At 40.8% G+C, this 13,449-nt stretch overlaps 3 protein-coding genes across 4 annotated transcripts; all 3 read right to left on the reverse strand.

Annotated features, from left to right (window-relative positions):
* Positions 1–10: 10 nt before the first annotated feature.
* zgc:77112 (uncharacterized protein LOC406459 homolog) lies at positions 11–1,234 on the reverse strand. The gene is made up of 3 exons (XM_037258064.1): positions 1,115–1,234; positions 1,006–1,049; positions 11–878 (listed from the first exon to the last, which is right to left on the reverse strand). The coding sequence occupies exons 2-3, from the start codon at positions 1,023–1,025 to the stop codon at positions 41–43; spliced, it is 858 nt and encodes a 285-aa protein (XP_037113959.1). The 5' UTR covers positions 1,026–1,049; positions 1,115–1,234; the 3' UTR covers positions 11–40.
* Positions 1,235–2,093: 859 nt separating this feature from the next.
* On the reverse strand, positions 2,094–5,506 carry gins4 (GINS complex subunit 4 (Sld5 homolog)). The gene is made up of 8 exons (XM_037258065.1): positions 5,251–5,506; positions 5,105–5,191; positions 4,425–4,538; positions 4,243–4,340; positions 3,421–3,509; positions 3,239–3,329; positions 3,046–3,150; positions 2,094–2,765 (listed from the first exon to the last, which is right to left on the reverse strand). Exons 1-7 carry the CDS (start codon positions 5,341–5,343, stop codon positions 3,054–3,056), a joined length of 669 nt encoding a protein of 222 aa, XP_037113960.1. The 5' UTR covers positions 5,344–5,506; the 3' UTR covers positions 2,094–2,765; positions 3,046–3,053.
* Positions 5,507–6,120: 614 nt separating this feature from the next.
* On the reverse strand, positions 6,121–12,505 carry arid5a (AT rich interactive domain 5A (MRF1-like)). 2 transcript variants are annotated; one of them, XM_037258055.1, is made up of 7 exons: positions 12,373–12,505; positions 11,358–11,419; positions 8,617–8,776; positions 8,471–8,523; positions 7,714–7,811; positions 7,477–7,633; positions 6,121–7,395 (listed from the first exon to the last, which is right to left on the reverse strand). In XM_037258055.1, the coding sequence occupies exons 1-7, from the start codon at positions 12,374–12,376 to the stop codon at positions 6,343–6,345; spliced, it is 1,587 nt and encodes a 528-aa protein (XP_037113950.1). In that variant the 5' UTR covers positions 12,377–12,505; the 3' UTR covers positions 6,121–6,342. The 2 variants fall into 2 exon arrangements, with proteins under 2 accessions (XP_037113950.1, XP_037113949.1); XM_037258054.1 differs by lacking the exon at positions 12,373–12,505 and adding an exon at positions 12,063–12,331.
* Between the last annotated feature and the right edge of the window lie 944 nt (positions 12,506–13,449).

Raw genomic sequence — 13,449 nt, forward strand, 5'->3', positions numbered from 1 at the left:
GTTACTTATGCATTGAAGTTGGTCTTCATGACATGCTCAACTAATTGTGACAAAGATGTGAACTCACACACACTTCAATTGTATAGTTCTGTCCATTGTTGTTGTCCCAAAAAGTTTGACCCTGCCCTCCTGGTGAATAACTTAAGCAGAATTCTATCTTCCTCTTTGCATCAAGCACTTTGGGTATGTCTATGTCAAACTCAAAGATGTCCGTTTGGGGCCCTCCAAAGCGTTGCTGCAGGTATGTGCAGGGAACATCTCTGTAGCTCTGCCATGAGTCAAAAGTGATACGCACACGCACATCTTTTTGGAAGCTGATGTTTTGGACTCGGGCGGTGCCTCTGAGGGCTTGCTCGGTGACTGTGCAGTTCTCCAGGGTGACCATGTTCTCGGCCAGCTTGGCACGAAAGGCCTGGAAATTAGCGGAGGGTTGCGGGAAGCCGAGCGTGAGTCGTGTTCCCGGGCAGCAGGTGCTGACCGTGCAACTGTAACCAGCCTCGGTCATCTGAAGCAAACCCTGGAGGGACGGCAAAGGGTCCAGGTCGGAGTGGTCCTCCTCTTCGGAAAAGACTCGCACATCTGCCAACGACTGGCCCTTGGAGTCGGCGAAAACCACACGCTTGTTCTTGACCGGGGCCCAAACATCATCATCATCGGAATCATCCAAGTCCTCAAAGTAACCTGCGATCGTCTGGGTCGGACCGACTTGGCGTAGGATGTCGGACGACGCGGAGCGGATGCAGGGTCGCAGCGGTTTCAGGATGGGCACCCAAACATGAGGACACAATTGTTTACGCTGGTTCAAACACAATCTGACGGCAATCTCCACAAGTCCAGCGGAGTGAGCCATTGAGCCAAGGCCAAATCCGGGCAGGAAACTTGAACAGATAAAATTGGCATCATGATTTTTATGGACATTACTTCTACGTGCATTAATGAGAAAACACCCCTAATAAATTCTATTTGCTCGTGCCTTAAAAATCATCATTCCCCTTAAGTTCTTACGTTGTGCTGGAGGTCTCCATGCTGCTGGTGTTGCGCAGAGACGTCTTGAATAAGAAAAAAAACGCGAGTGTTAGTGAACTAACAGTTTCCAATATCCCATCTTACTTACAAAATGGTAGACAGCCAGTGCTCCTGCGAGGTCTGTGTGCTCCCTTCACCCCAGAATCTTGCATGACCTTCCATTTATACTCAGCCAGCTATCTTGTAGGACTCCACCCCCTCTGCTCTACTGACCAGTTTGTTGGAGGTAGGCAGGCTTTTCTCTTTTTGCTTTTCTAACAACACTCCACTAACACCCAGTGATGCACTGTGAGGAATGTGTGACCTTTGCTTGTTGACTGAATTCCCTATTAAAGTGTCAAGTTATTCAGTTATTCTTTATCCTCACTACGAAGTCAATTCAGTCCACGAGTAGAAAAGCGACAGCACGCTGGGTTGTACATTGATGTCAATTTTCAGTTTTGTCTCACTAGTACGAACATACCATTATCCTTCTGGTATGCCAAGGTTGACCTACTAATGTGGATAAAGCTTGTACTCAAACACAATCCTTAAGCTGGATATCAAGGACAGTGAATAAAGACCCAAACGGTTCACCATTAAGCCATTTGAGCATTGTTTGATAGCAAACTAGTTTTAGTTCATAATTCAACACACTGGGATTTGGAAATGCTTAACCATGGTTGACGAGGTGTTTTACAACAAAGATCTTGGACTACAAATAAACACAGCTGTTCATATTCAACTCACTTCTCATGAGCCGTTGTGGGTGTGGTAAAGTTAACGTGGGTCATCTGTAAAATGCAACACTCTGCAGGATGGCTTAAGTCCTGAAGGGATCGTTGTGTGAGACTATGTTGGCATGTGTGACGCGAAGGCTTACGCGCCACTCTCAGCATGTCTGTCATCTAACGTGTCACCTCTGGCTGCAGTCAGTGGGTGAAAGTGTGCAGTCGAAACCGGACACATGCTGAGGTGTGTTCCCACAAAAATAAACATTTCCATTACAACCAATCTGAGCCGTCAAATTATTTGCAAAAGGCAGTGAAATGATCTTAAAATAGTGAGAAGAATCCGATGAGATGAAATTGCCACAATCCTTCATGTATGTTTTTAATGTCATATTAAAATAGAGTTACCAACATTCATACTTATATGCAGCTTTTAATGTTTGATGCAAAACAACATTTTGCATCATTAATAATCGGATCCCACTGGATTATTGCAATGATTCATCACAAAGATAATGCCTTTCAGCTCAGGTCAATCAGTACTCCATCCTTTATTATGGACAATTATTTGGCAGTTAGAGCGAGTGCACACAATGAACACTGATTGCTCCCGCTGAAATTTACATAAAGGCGCTTATTAGAGCAATTACATCCCAGGGAAGACACGGTAACACACAGTTTAGAGGGCAGAAATGAAAAGACACAATCAAACAAAACCTTTTCTATGAGTCTCTTCGCCATTTGTGAAATAAAAGAATTGCACAAATGGGAAAATTCAGCCGGCTTTTAATGCAGCACAGAAGCGGCCCATTCCTCTTCATCATTGCGACATAGTAACAGGAATAGTAATAGGAATCAATATTAAGAAGATCAGATGTGCCTGCATTTGAAGCTATGGGCCAATATTGGGACACCAGTCACGCATTGAGCACACAAGGTTTGAGATCTGTGTCCAGATCTGTTAAACTGTCTGCTGTTTGTTTTATGACCCATTGGAGGCCAAAGCGCTCAGAGACCAGAAACAAGAACCTGCAACACACAGTATTAGTGGCATTATAATGTTGATTCAAGTTCACACTTATAGACAATTTTGAGTCTCCAATAAACCTATCAGGCATGTTTTTTTTTTTTGTTTTATGTGGGAGGGAGCCCAAATTAGAATAAATATTCTCAAAGTGTTGCCAAGAAAAAAAACATCTTAGTGCTAAAAATAATCTAGATGACAGCACAAAGCAGTTGCTCAGATAGGCAGAAAAATCGAAGAGCGTGCATGAGCTCTAGGGGCAGTTCAGACTTGAGGCTTACTTACCTTGACATTTAAATCAACTGTGCAGCTCCACTTGAAATAAGTGGCGCGATGGTTCGATAGCGCATGAGATGCTGAGAGCCCTCTTCAAGATCCACAACATACTCTCTGGGACAAGAAATGGAATAGTCAGTGATGTTTGTTGCTCACATATTGAAAATAATCCCGTTCAGAGGACCTCAGAAGAGTGAAGTACCTCTGATCGTCGGTTTCGGGCTCCACTAAGATGTTCTCTTGTCTTTCCTTCACTCGCAGGAAAACAAAGGAGTCCAGGCATGGCGCTGGTACTGAGTTTGCATCAGAATGAATAGAATCAGTATTCAAGTATGCCTGTAAGCTACGCATGTTGGAAAAAAAAAACTAGAGCAGGCACCGTACTTGCTTTGAGCATGTCAAGTGTCTGGAGGATGGGGGGCATGTGACTCAATGCCACACATTTTAGGTGGTCTTCAGTGTTTGCAGCATACCTGGAGAAACATGCACACACACACACATGTAAACAGCAGGCATGCAACTGAAACACAAAAGAAATTCCAATATAACCCATGCTGGGATCCTGGTCAACATTTTCATATTTGAAAACTATTTTTGCCATTAAAATGATGTAAATTGAGATAAATGCAAGTCACATTTTTTAACATACTTTTTTTCACCAAAAAAGATCGGTTCTGAAAATGGATGGATGAATCAAGCTAAATAGAACATTCTGCAGTTTAAAGCCAGTCATTCTTTGTCTTACCACAAGAGGACGCCCACTTTAACAACATTTTGAGAATCACGCTACACTGAACCAGGAACTACTTTGTGTACCTACAGCTTACTTACACTGTTAGATTCAAGAATTTTTGATTGTGTTTGAAATGAAGTTGAATACCAACTTCACTATATTACCTACGTTCTATGTTGTCCAAAGTTGCTGCAGTGCATAAATGATGAGCATTTGCTCTTCAGAATCCTTAACTAAAACCACATCACTGTTTCATTCGTCAGGATATGTGATTAAGCATTGTTACCATGAAAATCATTCGGTCCATTATTTTATTTTGAGAATGTTAATTTATTTTAAGATTTGAGACTATATTTATACTCATAAATTCTCACTCATGTATTAACAAGTTTTACTGCTTGTTGTCATAGCAGTATAGAAAATGGATCGATATACTTTAGAGATTCTAATAAGCCATGCTGGGCTGTGCTCACTCTTTAGCAAAGGCAAACTCCTCAGGTGAAAGCAGCGCCGGTTCTCCTTGGCTGCGAGACTTCTCCTTCTCAAGGATATGCGGAAAGAACTTTTCAATCTAAACCCAAACAAAAACAAGGCCATGCTGTTAAAGAGTATGTAGGGACACCAAGATGCGCTAACATTTGATGAACTGCTTGACCTTTTGCAAGCGAGAACGCAAGTAGCTGCACAGCACAAAGCGGATGCGGTCAATCTCCATGCGATGGATGCCGGCTTTGGGGTCACCTTTTTTCACTCTCTCCAGGTTTGCTTCCTGGTGAAAGGAAGGGATGGACTTGACTGAGTTGAATATACAAACATTTAACACTGGAGATATAAAATCAGCACACCCAAGGTTTGCTAGGCACTTGTAGTAAAAGCAGATGTGTGCTGAATCGTATTTAATAAATAGGTTTGATTATTTTAACTACCCACATGCATTTTTTTTTTCTAGTGGAGTTGTACGGATTACAGGTCACAATAATGGTGAAACTACACTGTACATCTTGGTCTCATTCTTTACTTCACAAAAAAATGCATTTAAACATGAGTGTAGACTTTTTTTAATTCAGTTGTTGTCAATTCTTAGACTCCTACTGAAGTTCAATGTATCTATATTGTTGTTTTCTTTATGTATCGTATTATGTTTATTTGTAAATTAAGTTGATCGATCGTCACAACAACAAGCGTCCAGTTAGTCAACAGTGGACAGTAGTTACCATGGTTACACCACTGAGTTTATGAACAGAAACTACTACGACGGACACTCTATCAAAAGGGCAAGAAATCAATCACAAGGTTTTCATGAGGTTTGAAAAAAATATGGACGGGTCAATGTACCATGTGTGTGAGCTGCTCCATGACACACTCCACCACCTCGGATTGGTTGGCCAGCAACTCGGGTGAGAATTTTTCATTTAGCCAAGCCTACGAAATACACAGAAACATTAGAATTGTGCGCACGATTGAATCCAAAACAAACTCACCTCCTCTAGTTTCGCGATCAAGTCGGCCGGAGTCATGTCATCCTCCTGACATTCTTCTTGGCTGATGTCGTTGTCGGAGAGCGAGTCCGACATTATTTCGCCTTAGCAAAAGTGCTCGAAAATAAACTTATCCTGTATGTTACCGGGTTGAAGTGTGACTTCGAACAATATGAGCGCAGTTGAATTTCTGATGCTAGCTAACCGTCGGTAGAAAAAACAAAACACTTGTTTATTCGCGCCACTGCGGCTGTTCTCGCGAGAGTCAGCATATTTCAACCCGTTTTTAGACTGCGAGGCGAGCTTTTTGTTGTGCAAGGATTCACAGTATTTGCACTTATTTATTTTATAAAAGCAATTAAGTGGTTTGTCATCGTGAAGCTCATTCTTGCAAACATTTCATTCCGTACTCATTATTAGTGTGAAGGGTTTGCATGCAACCCTACTGTACACACAAAGGTCAGTCAAATTGGACACTGATGTAGCTCCCAGATTACCATTTACATCAATGCATAATCCTGCATACCAAAGAATAGAGATTATTAGGGATTTATTAATATACTGTGTTATTATGTATTCTATTTCATGACTAACATGTTGAGAAGCCTGCTGGAATTGATGTTTTTTGTCCTTAGAATACCTATAGACGCATTTGAAATCTGAAACATCCCAGCAGACAAGTTTCACAAACTGTTCAGTTAACAACTAAATAAGGTTGATCTTAAATGTTATTAATATGTCAAATAATATTTCTATTGCATTGCTTTGTGTTTATACTGTCTTCAGCACTGCACTGGAAACATGAACATAAGAAAAAATACATTATCCAATGTTTAGGTACAGAAAAGTGTTAAGGAACACCAGAGTCTAGACTAACTTTTTTTAATTACTTTATTACTTGCAACATAAATATTCACTCTACTCATTTACACCATATTAGTGATAAATGTGATCTCGCATGCCACCCTCCTGACGTGTAGCTAGTGGGGAATCGATGTTCTAACCACAGAATGTCAAATGGTTTGGCGGCTGCATTGAAATGGTGAAAAAACAATTTTTCTATCTGTAGAAATTGATGAAGCGTGGAGAGAAAGCTCATAGTTTGTGTGGAGTATAAAATTGGGGGATGGCGTGAGGACCCCACAGAGGCATGGTGCACGGGTATGGGTAGATGAGAGCAGAGTGAGCCGTGCTGACAGGGACATGGCGGTACGGGAGGTGAGGTTGAGGTATTCTCATTCGGGGGAGGAAGTTCGCCTGCTGCAGCGTGGTCCGGAGATAAGAGTCTCTTCTTAACATGTCATAAGACGGCGTGACGCAGGAGGTATGGGATAGCCTCTGCTGGGCAGGAGGAAACTTTGTTGGCATTGCCCTGAACATTTCCCATGAAGACAAAGGTGGGATAGTTTTGAAAGATTTGTTGTGATGCGTCAAAGCGTCGTGTTGGATTCTGTTGCCTGGCCGGATAGGAGCAGGCCGCGGTAGCTGAGCAGATTTTGTCAAAACTCTGATGAAACCAGAGGAAGATGTTGGGACACAGTCAGACTTGAATTTGGGAGAAGAATATGTAAGGTCTTTGGTGGCAATATTTTGCTCTCTAATGTGATTTTTCTCTAATATTTTGACTTGATCTCTGTCCTTACTCTCTCCAGATGGATCTTTCGACACGTGTCTCACGGGCGTGTCGTCATTTCGGATGGAGCAGTCGGGAGCCAAATCTGAACTCGGTGCAGAGTGATTTTCATCCTCTGATGAGATGGAGCACAGGGACGGGCTCCTGGAGGAGAGCGAGGAAGAAGAGACGGGGCGAGGCGAGCCGTCAGAGGAGTCGCACTTGTGGCTGCCGGAGGCTGGCGACGCCGAGCGGTGGATTACAGAAGGCCTGTCCCTCTCCTCCCCCTGCGGATTCGCTCGAAGGCTGGCTTGTGCCAGGCGTTTCTTTTTCTCCAGTGGAGAGATGACCTCTCCGACAGCTGAGATGTTTGCGGGCCAGGGTGTTGTTGCGGGGCCGTGCAGCAGGTGGTAATATGCATAAAGGTCAGGCGCCAGGGGCACTTGCGGCTGGCGCCTGTCAGCGTCAGCCGACCAGAGAACAGAACCAGGATGCGCCGCTGCTTCACTCTGACTCGATCCTGCTGAAAGCAGCCTCTGAAAAACAAAACCGTTGAAAATCTGAATAATCAGTGCATGGGATACTTTCAGTTGCTTTCATCCATCATGACGCAATACCTCCGAATCTCCTTCTCTGTCTGCCTTGCTCCTTTCCCCCTTCCACTCGGCTTTTATTTTTCCTCCCGAATTCCTTTTATAAGGCTTCCTTGGTTTGCTGAGTGGGAGAGGCTTATCGTCTTCTCCTTTTAAATGTCTTTCATAGGGCAACACGAGCCTGCGACATGTGCCAAACTATGCTTCAACATCAATTGATACATTTAATCTGCTTTAGGGAAGATGAACAACTGTACGTACCTCTCATAGTGTCTGCGAGTGCAGGTCGCAGCACTGGTGCTAGTGGGACTTCCTCCCAGTTCATCATACACTTTCTTCCACAGGCGTCGCGCTGTCACCTATTGACAATATTACACATTTTTGGATACTTTAGAGATGTTCATATATACTATGTTGATGTAAAACAAACTTGCTTCATCTAAATATAACATGCATAACGATTCGACTGAGTGTTGTTCTAGATTTTTAAAAAAAGCAAAAAACAAATCAATTTAAAAGAGTACATTTATTCTTGGTTAACGATGACGTTTCATTCCTACATATAAGAGTGACCTCACTGGAATTTACACCGGAATAGATTCAAATGACAATTAGTGCGGCGGCAGTTGTGCAGCTGTCTTTTGCTGAATGACAACCAGGAACGGATCCAAGATTTTTTCCCGCCTGGGGCTAAATAATCAAGTCTATTTTTTTTTTTGTAGCCAGAAATTATGATGCAATTAACAATTTGATGCGTGTCAAAGGTAAATTAAAACTATTTCATGGGCCCAGTGCATATTGCTTTGTTCCATGCGGTCAGTTTAAGAACAAGAAGTGGTAAAGTGACCTTTAAATGACGCTAAATAGCATTGTCATGTGCAATGAGCTGGCTAATTAACAATGTTCATTCATCGACAGCTTAATATGTGTCTAATGCTCATCTTCCGCTTGATAACCATTAATCTGTGTTGTTTCAACCAGCACCAAAAGAATCCTGCCATGCAGAAGATTTACTTACTGAATTGTATCCGCCCAATTTCTCAACTGCCTTGTAGATCATCCAAAGGTCAACTGGGAATAAAAAAAATAAAATAAAAATGAAACAACTAAAGTCTACTGGCTTCTACTTAATATTCGTACAGTGTTGAGCAGTCACTAACTCACTCTGTTTGAAGCCCAGATGTGGGATTCTTTCGATGGGCGAGCCTCGTTCTTTCATAAAGGAGTGCAGACTTGATACAAATGACTTCTCCTCCACGTGCTGCACCCGGGGCCGCGATACTTCCTTATATTTGCCATGGACCTTAATGACTGGAGGAGACGTCTAAGGTGGAGAAAGAACTGCGTTAGGACAGCCATTGCGTCCGTCTGTCCATCCATCCATCCAAAATGTTGTATGTTGGTGTCTTGTAAGTAGTAAATATAGTCTAAGGCACGTGTCAAACTCAAGTCCCGGGGGCCAAATACGGCCCGCCACATCAATTTATGTGACCTGCAAAGACAAATCGTGCATCAACTTCATGAGCCAATACTGAAATTACAAATTGTCATCACTTTTAAAAAATAGAGCAATAGTAAGCAATTTTTATTACCACTTGATTTTTTAAATAATTTAACAGTTTTTACTCTTCTGATTTCAAAACTAGTTATTCATCAGTTTGTTGTGTAGCCTGTCTACAAGAAGTTGACAGTCATAATGGCCCTCTGAAGGACACTATGACTATGGTGCGGCACGCAACACAAATGAGTTTGACACCTAAGGCTACTGTAATAAATGGCCGTTGAGTGGGAACCATAAAAAGCAATATCAATATAATAATGCATTGTTATTACACTGCAGGCATGTTGTAAAAATAGCTTACCGACAATGGGAGACGATGACGGTTTTAAAATGTGAATGAAAGATTTTTTGAAAGATTTCATTTTGCATTTTAAAATTCATTAAAGTACGGTAATTCTGTTACACAATAGAGTAATAAAATGTATTAAATATCAATCTATCACCTCAACACACATCCCAAGAGAAAGCATTATTTGATATGCCCTTGCTGGAAAATTCAATTCACAATGAATAAAAAATGAATTATTCAAAATGTTTCATGCATATTGCATCCTTGCCTTGACACATTTCAGACTGCCCACAAACTCGGTGAAAGGAATGTCACTATTTGTGGTTTGCAAGGAAGTAGAAATGAAACAAAGAGAGTCTGCACAAAAGTGTCGTATTAGAGAAGTTTACCGGAGCAGCGAAGAAGAGAAGCTGCTATTAAAAGTGTTCAATGTGCACATGACATTGAGTGTCAACTTTTGTCATCAGGCGAATACTGGCTGGTGGACGCTACACCGAAAAAGGTGACAATGAGTCAGGGCGAACGGTCCAACACAAAACCATCACTTTCAATGGATTGGATGTATGAAAAACCACAATGAATCCGATTGATATTTCCAGTTGACTCAACACATGAAGCTGTTTTTTTTTTAGGGCAACTGCTCTACAACATACAGCTCAAGGTAGTTTCATGTTGAATCAAGTTCCTCTCTGTGGTTCCTGCTTCCGAGAAATCGGCCAGCGCAGTGAGTAATAGTGAAGGTGCGGGCCTCCAGGCGAGCCCCGACTGAGTCACCCTCCATCTGCCCGGGACTAGGTGTTCTTTCAAGTTTTGTCGTTCCACTGTTGGAACCCCTCGGTCGTCTGCTATGAAGTCTTTGTGATCCAAAATGAGAGTTCTTTGTACTTCTACACCAAAACTGTTAGACATTTGCATCAGGGGGACTTCTGCATTCAGTTATCATTTCCTAAATGATACTGTATGCAATGTACTCAACCAGGCACTTCCGTCCACTTCATAATGGTATTTAGTATTTTTCATTTCCTTCGTCATTACTACTTGTGACTGTCCCCATTCCCAGTGATAGGTATTTTAGCATATTTGTGATCATCTGTGTTGGAAATGCCCACGATGCCATTGTTGAAGCAATTGATGAGTGGCTGATGCAAATTTTGAGTCTTTGCACAAGACGCAGGTGCGTTTGCTGCCGCTCAACCATTTTTCCTGATTTGAGTGGGCGTGAAGCAACCTCAAAGTTCGCAGGCACTCCAATAATGAGTGTGGAATCAACGTCACATTGACGCCAAAGTCTGATTTGCTCATTTTGCAAGCCTTTTATTGCGGAACTTCTTTCTATCTGATCTGGCACTTTTTTTCATTTGTGTTCTGAATTTTCATTATCCATTTTCAAAAGTTTGTGATTAAAGCATGTAGGAAAGGGCAAAGTTGTTTCTTTATATATGTATATATATGTATGTATATATATATATATATACATACATATATATATAAATTTGACATACATGTCACCGAATGTAACCACCGGGGTAAATGTTACAATGATCATTGTATAGATCTTGAACTGGGTGTCATTATTAAGAAATAAAAAAAAGAAATAACACTAAATGTAAATCCTATGCTGTCAATTTGCATTGCTGCACTACACCCATGCGAGTTGCAGCATGGGTAGAGCAGTTGATTTCAAACTAATGGGGAACTTTGTGTGGGCGACATTGCCAAAGGTCACTGCTACAGGCCAAGCTCAGGTCAACGCAGAAACCACCAGCCTGGGAAAATTTGCTAACCTAATCTGCGTTTCTCAGATTGCAACTCATTCTCAGTTACCGGTTATTGTGTAGTTCCTGTACAGAGAACTAAATTGGGTCTTCAAATTGGCTCATTTCACAAGCAGAACAGAAACGACGCATATGATCAAGCGCTTCAAATTTGTACACCTTATGAAATTCGGCAAAAGGGGAAATGAGAACCCGTCTGAATGTAGTCACGTCTGCAGTCACACATCAACTGTAACTGATGAAAATAGCAATCAGCAGGCCAAGCAGCACTTTTTCTTACCTCGCCCGGCGGTGTCTCCATATCTTCTTTACTGACCACCCTCGCACTCTGGTCCTCAGGAGCTGAACAACAAAGACATCAAGTTTTATGATTTCACATCAACAATTATCATACATGCATTTGAATGGAGTTTAATTGTCATAATATTGCAACAGTTGCATGAACATATTATCACATATTATGATGAAACCACAGGTAAAAAACCACTTCCTGCTCATGAACACAAGCTCTGGTGCACACTACTGTAGGATATTGTTGTTTCCAGACCACACTGTCAAATACATGAAATCAGTCTGCAGTTTCAACGCACTCTCATGAGATCCAACACAATATTTGAATTTTTTATCACAGAGCTTTCCATTCATCAAGATGTTTCTTATTGGGGTTGTGTGTTGTTAACACTGCATTACCTCATTCGAATATACTTCATACACTACTGTTCAGAAGTTTGGGGGTTCCTTAGAAATATCATTAATCCAAGTTTCCGATATTGCAATGATGTTGAAAGGTTTGGCCAAAGTCAATAGATAATCCTGTTTTTTTTTTTGAAAGTTGGCGTATAAACTCTTGTGAAACATTAACCACTACTTCTTGACTTCTTGTCTATTTTAAATTATTTGTGAGACAGTAATTGAATCCAAAGAAAATAGTATAAATATTCATTATAAAAGTGCCGCACTTTGGAGAACAGTATACGAAACTTACATTTTAAAATGAATGAAAGTCCCTTCAGGCCGGAGGTGTCTGCTCTCATCTCTTCAACCGCTGTCTCGTTTGTGTGTAAACCAATATGCTCCTTTTGAGATCGCTCGCTTCCTGTGCTGCGGCTTCAAATTCAAAGTCTGCTTTCAATATAACCCCTGACTTCTCTATTTCATCTATGGGAGCTGGATTTCAAATGCATCACTGCTAATTTATACATTATATAAACTATGAACTGTGCTTTCAAAATATACATTATGTTAAAATCTAATTTCTAAACTAATGTAACTAAAAAGTAAAAAGAGATTCTCACCCATCTCTAGAGGACGTCTTCCAACTGGAGTCGTGTTTTGTGACTAGATCAAGCTTTGACATAAGAAAATGTTTCTCGCACTGCACACTCATTGGTTGACACGTATCTTGCATGCAAACACAACCACACACACACACACACACGCATATATAAAATAAACACAAAAATAAGATTTCTTTTAGGATATTAGATGAAACCAGTATATACAAGAAGTTTAAAAAGGTATATTGATAAATTAAACATTTAAGAACCAAGACAGTTAATAATAATTAATTTATTACCAAATTGATACTATGCATAGAATATTTCAGAATTAGCATGCTTGTAATTACTGTGAATAATTACATTCACTGCTGTTGTTACCCCCAAATTATCTGGGATGAATAAAAATAATGGATTTTTGAACGTAATTGTGAGGTAAGAACAGGATGCAAGGAATCATTAATAAAATGTGTAGCTTAACAATTTGATGTTATATTTAACTGTAACATGTTGATGTTTCAAGACAGACGCTACACTCCGAGGTCACTCATTAACCGTCGCAGGTGTGAAACTCTGGAACGGTTTATGCAGTGATATCAAGATGTCTGTGAATTTGAAGGCCTTTAAAAAGAAACATAGAGTTTATTGTTAAAACAATACCAGGGTCACTATGACATGTAAACATGGTAGAATGCTCTGTAGGTTGTCAATTAATATTATGGCTGGAATTATACGCAGGTGACTGTGCTTTAGGTGGTAGAGGGAAAAAAAACAAAAAATTCTCTACATTTGGACACTTGAAAAAGTGAAATGAATAAAAATTTAATATGAATATGTGATTAAAGAATTATAAATGATAAGCCAGCATGTAGTTGAATTAATTGCAAGCGTATACATATACTGTAAATGGGTCTTTAATGGTGTCTTAAATAATTCTATCCTTGACAAAATCAGGTCAGCCTCATATATCGCCCCAGATGGTTCCCATGATCAACAGCATGCAAAAGTACTTAGATAAGACATTCCACATTTCCTCTGCATTTATTTGATCTGTGACAGAAAGGGGATGCCCACTGCGGCAGATAACGACATTTC

Source organism: Syngnathus acus, chromosome 9, assembly GCF_901709675.1.
Source record: "Syngnathus acus chromosome 9, fSynAcu1.2, whole genome shotgun sequence".
NCBI classification, from domain to species: domain Eukaryota; kingdom Metazoa; phylum Chordata; class Actinopteri; order Syngnathiformes; family Syngnathidae; genus Syngnathus; species Syngnathus acus.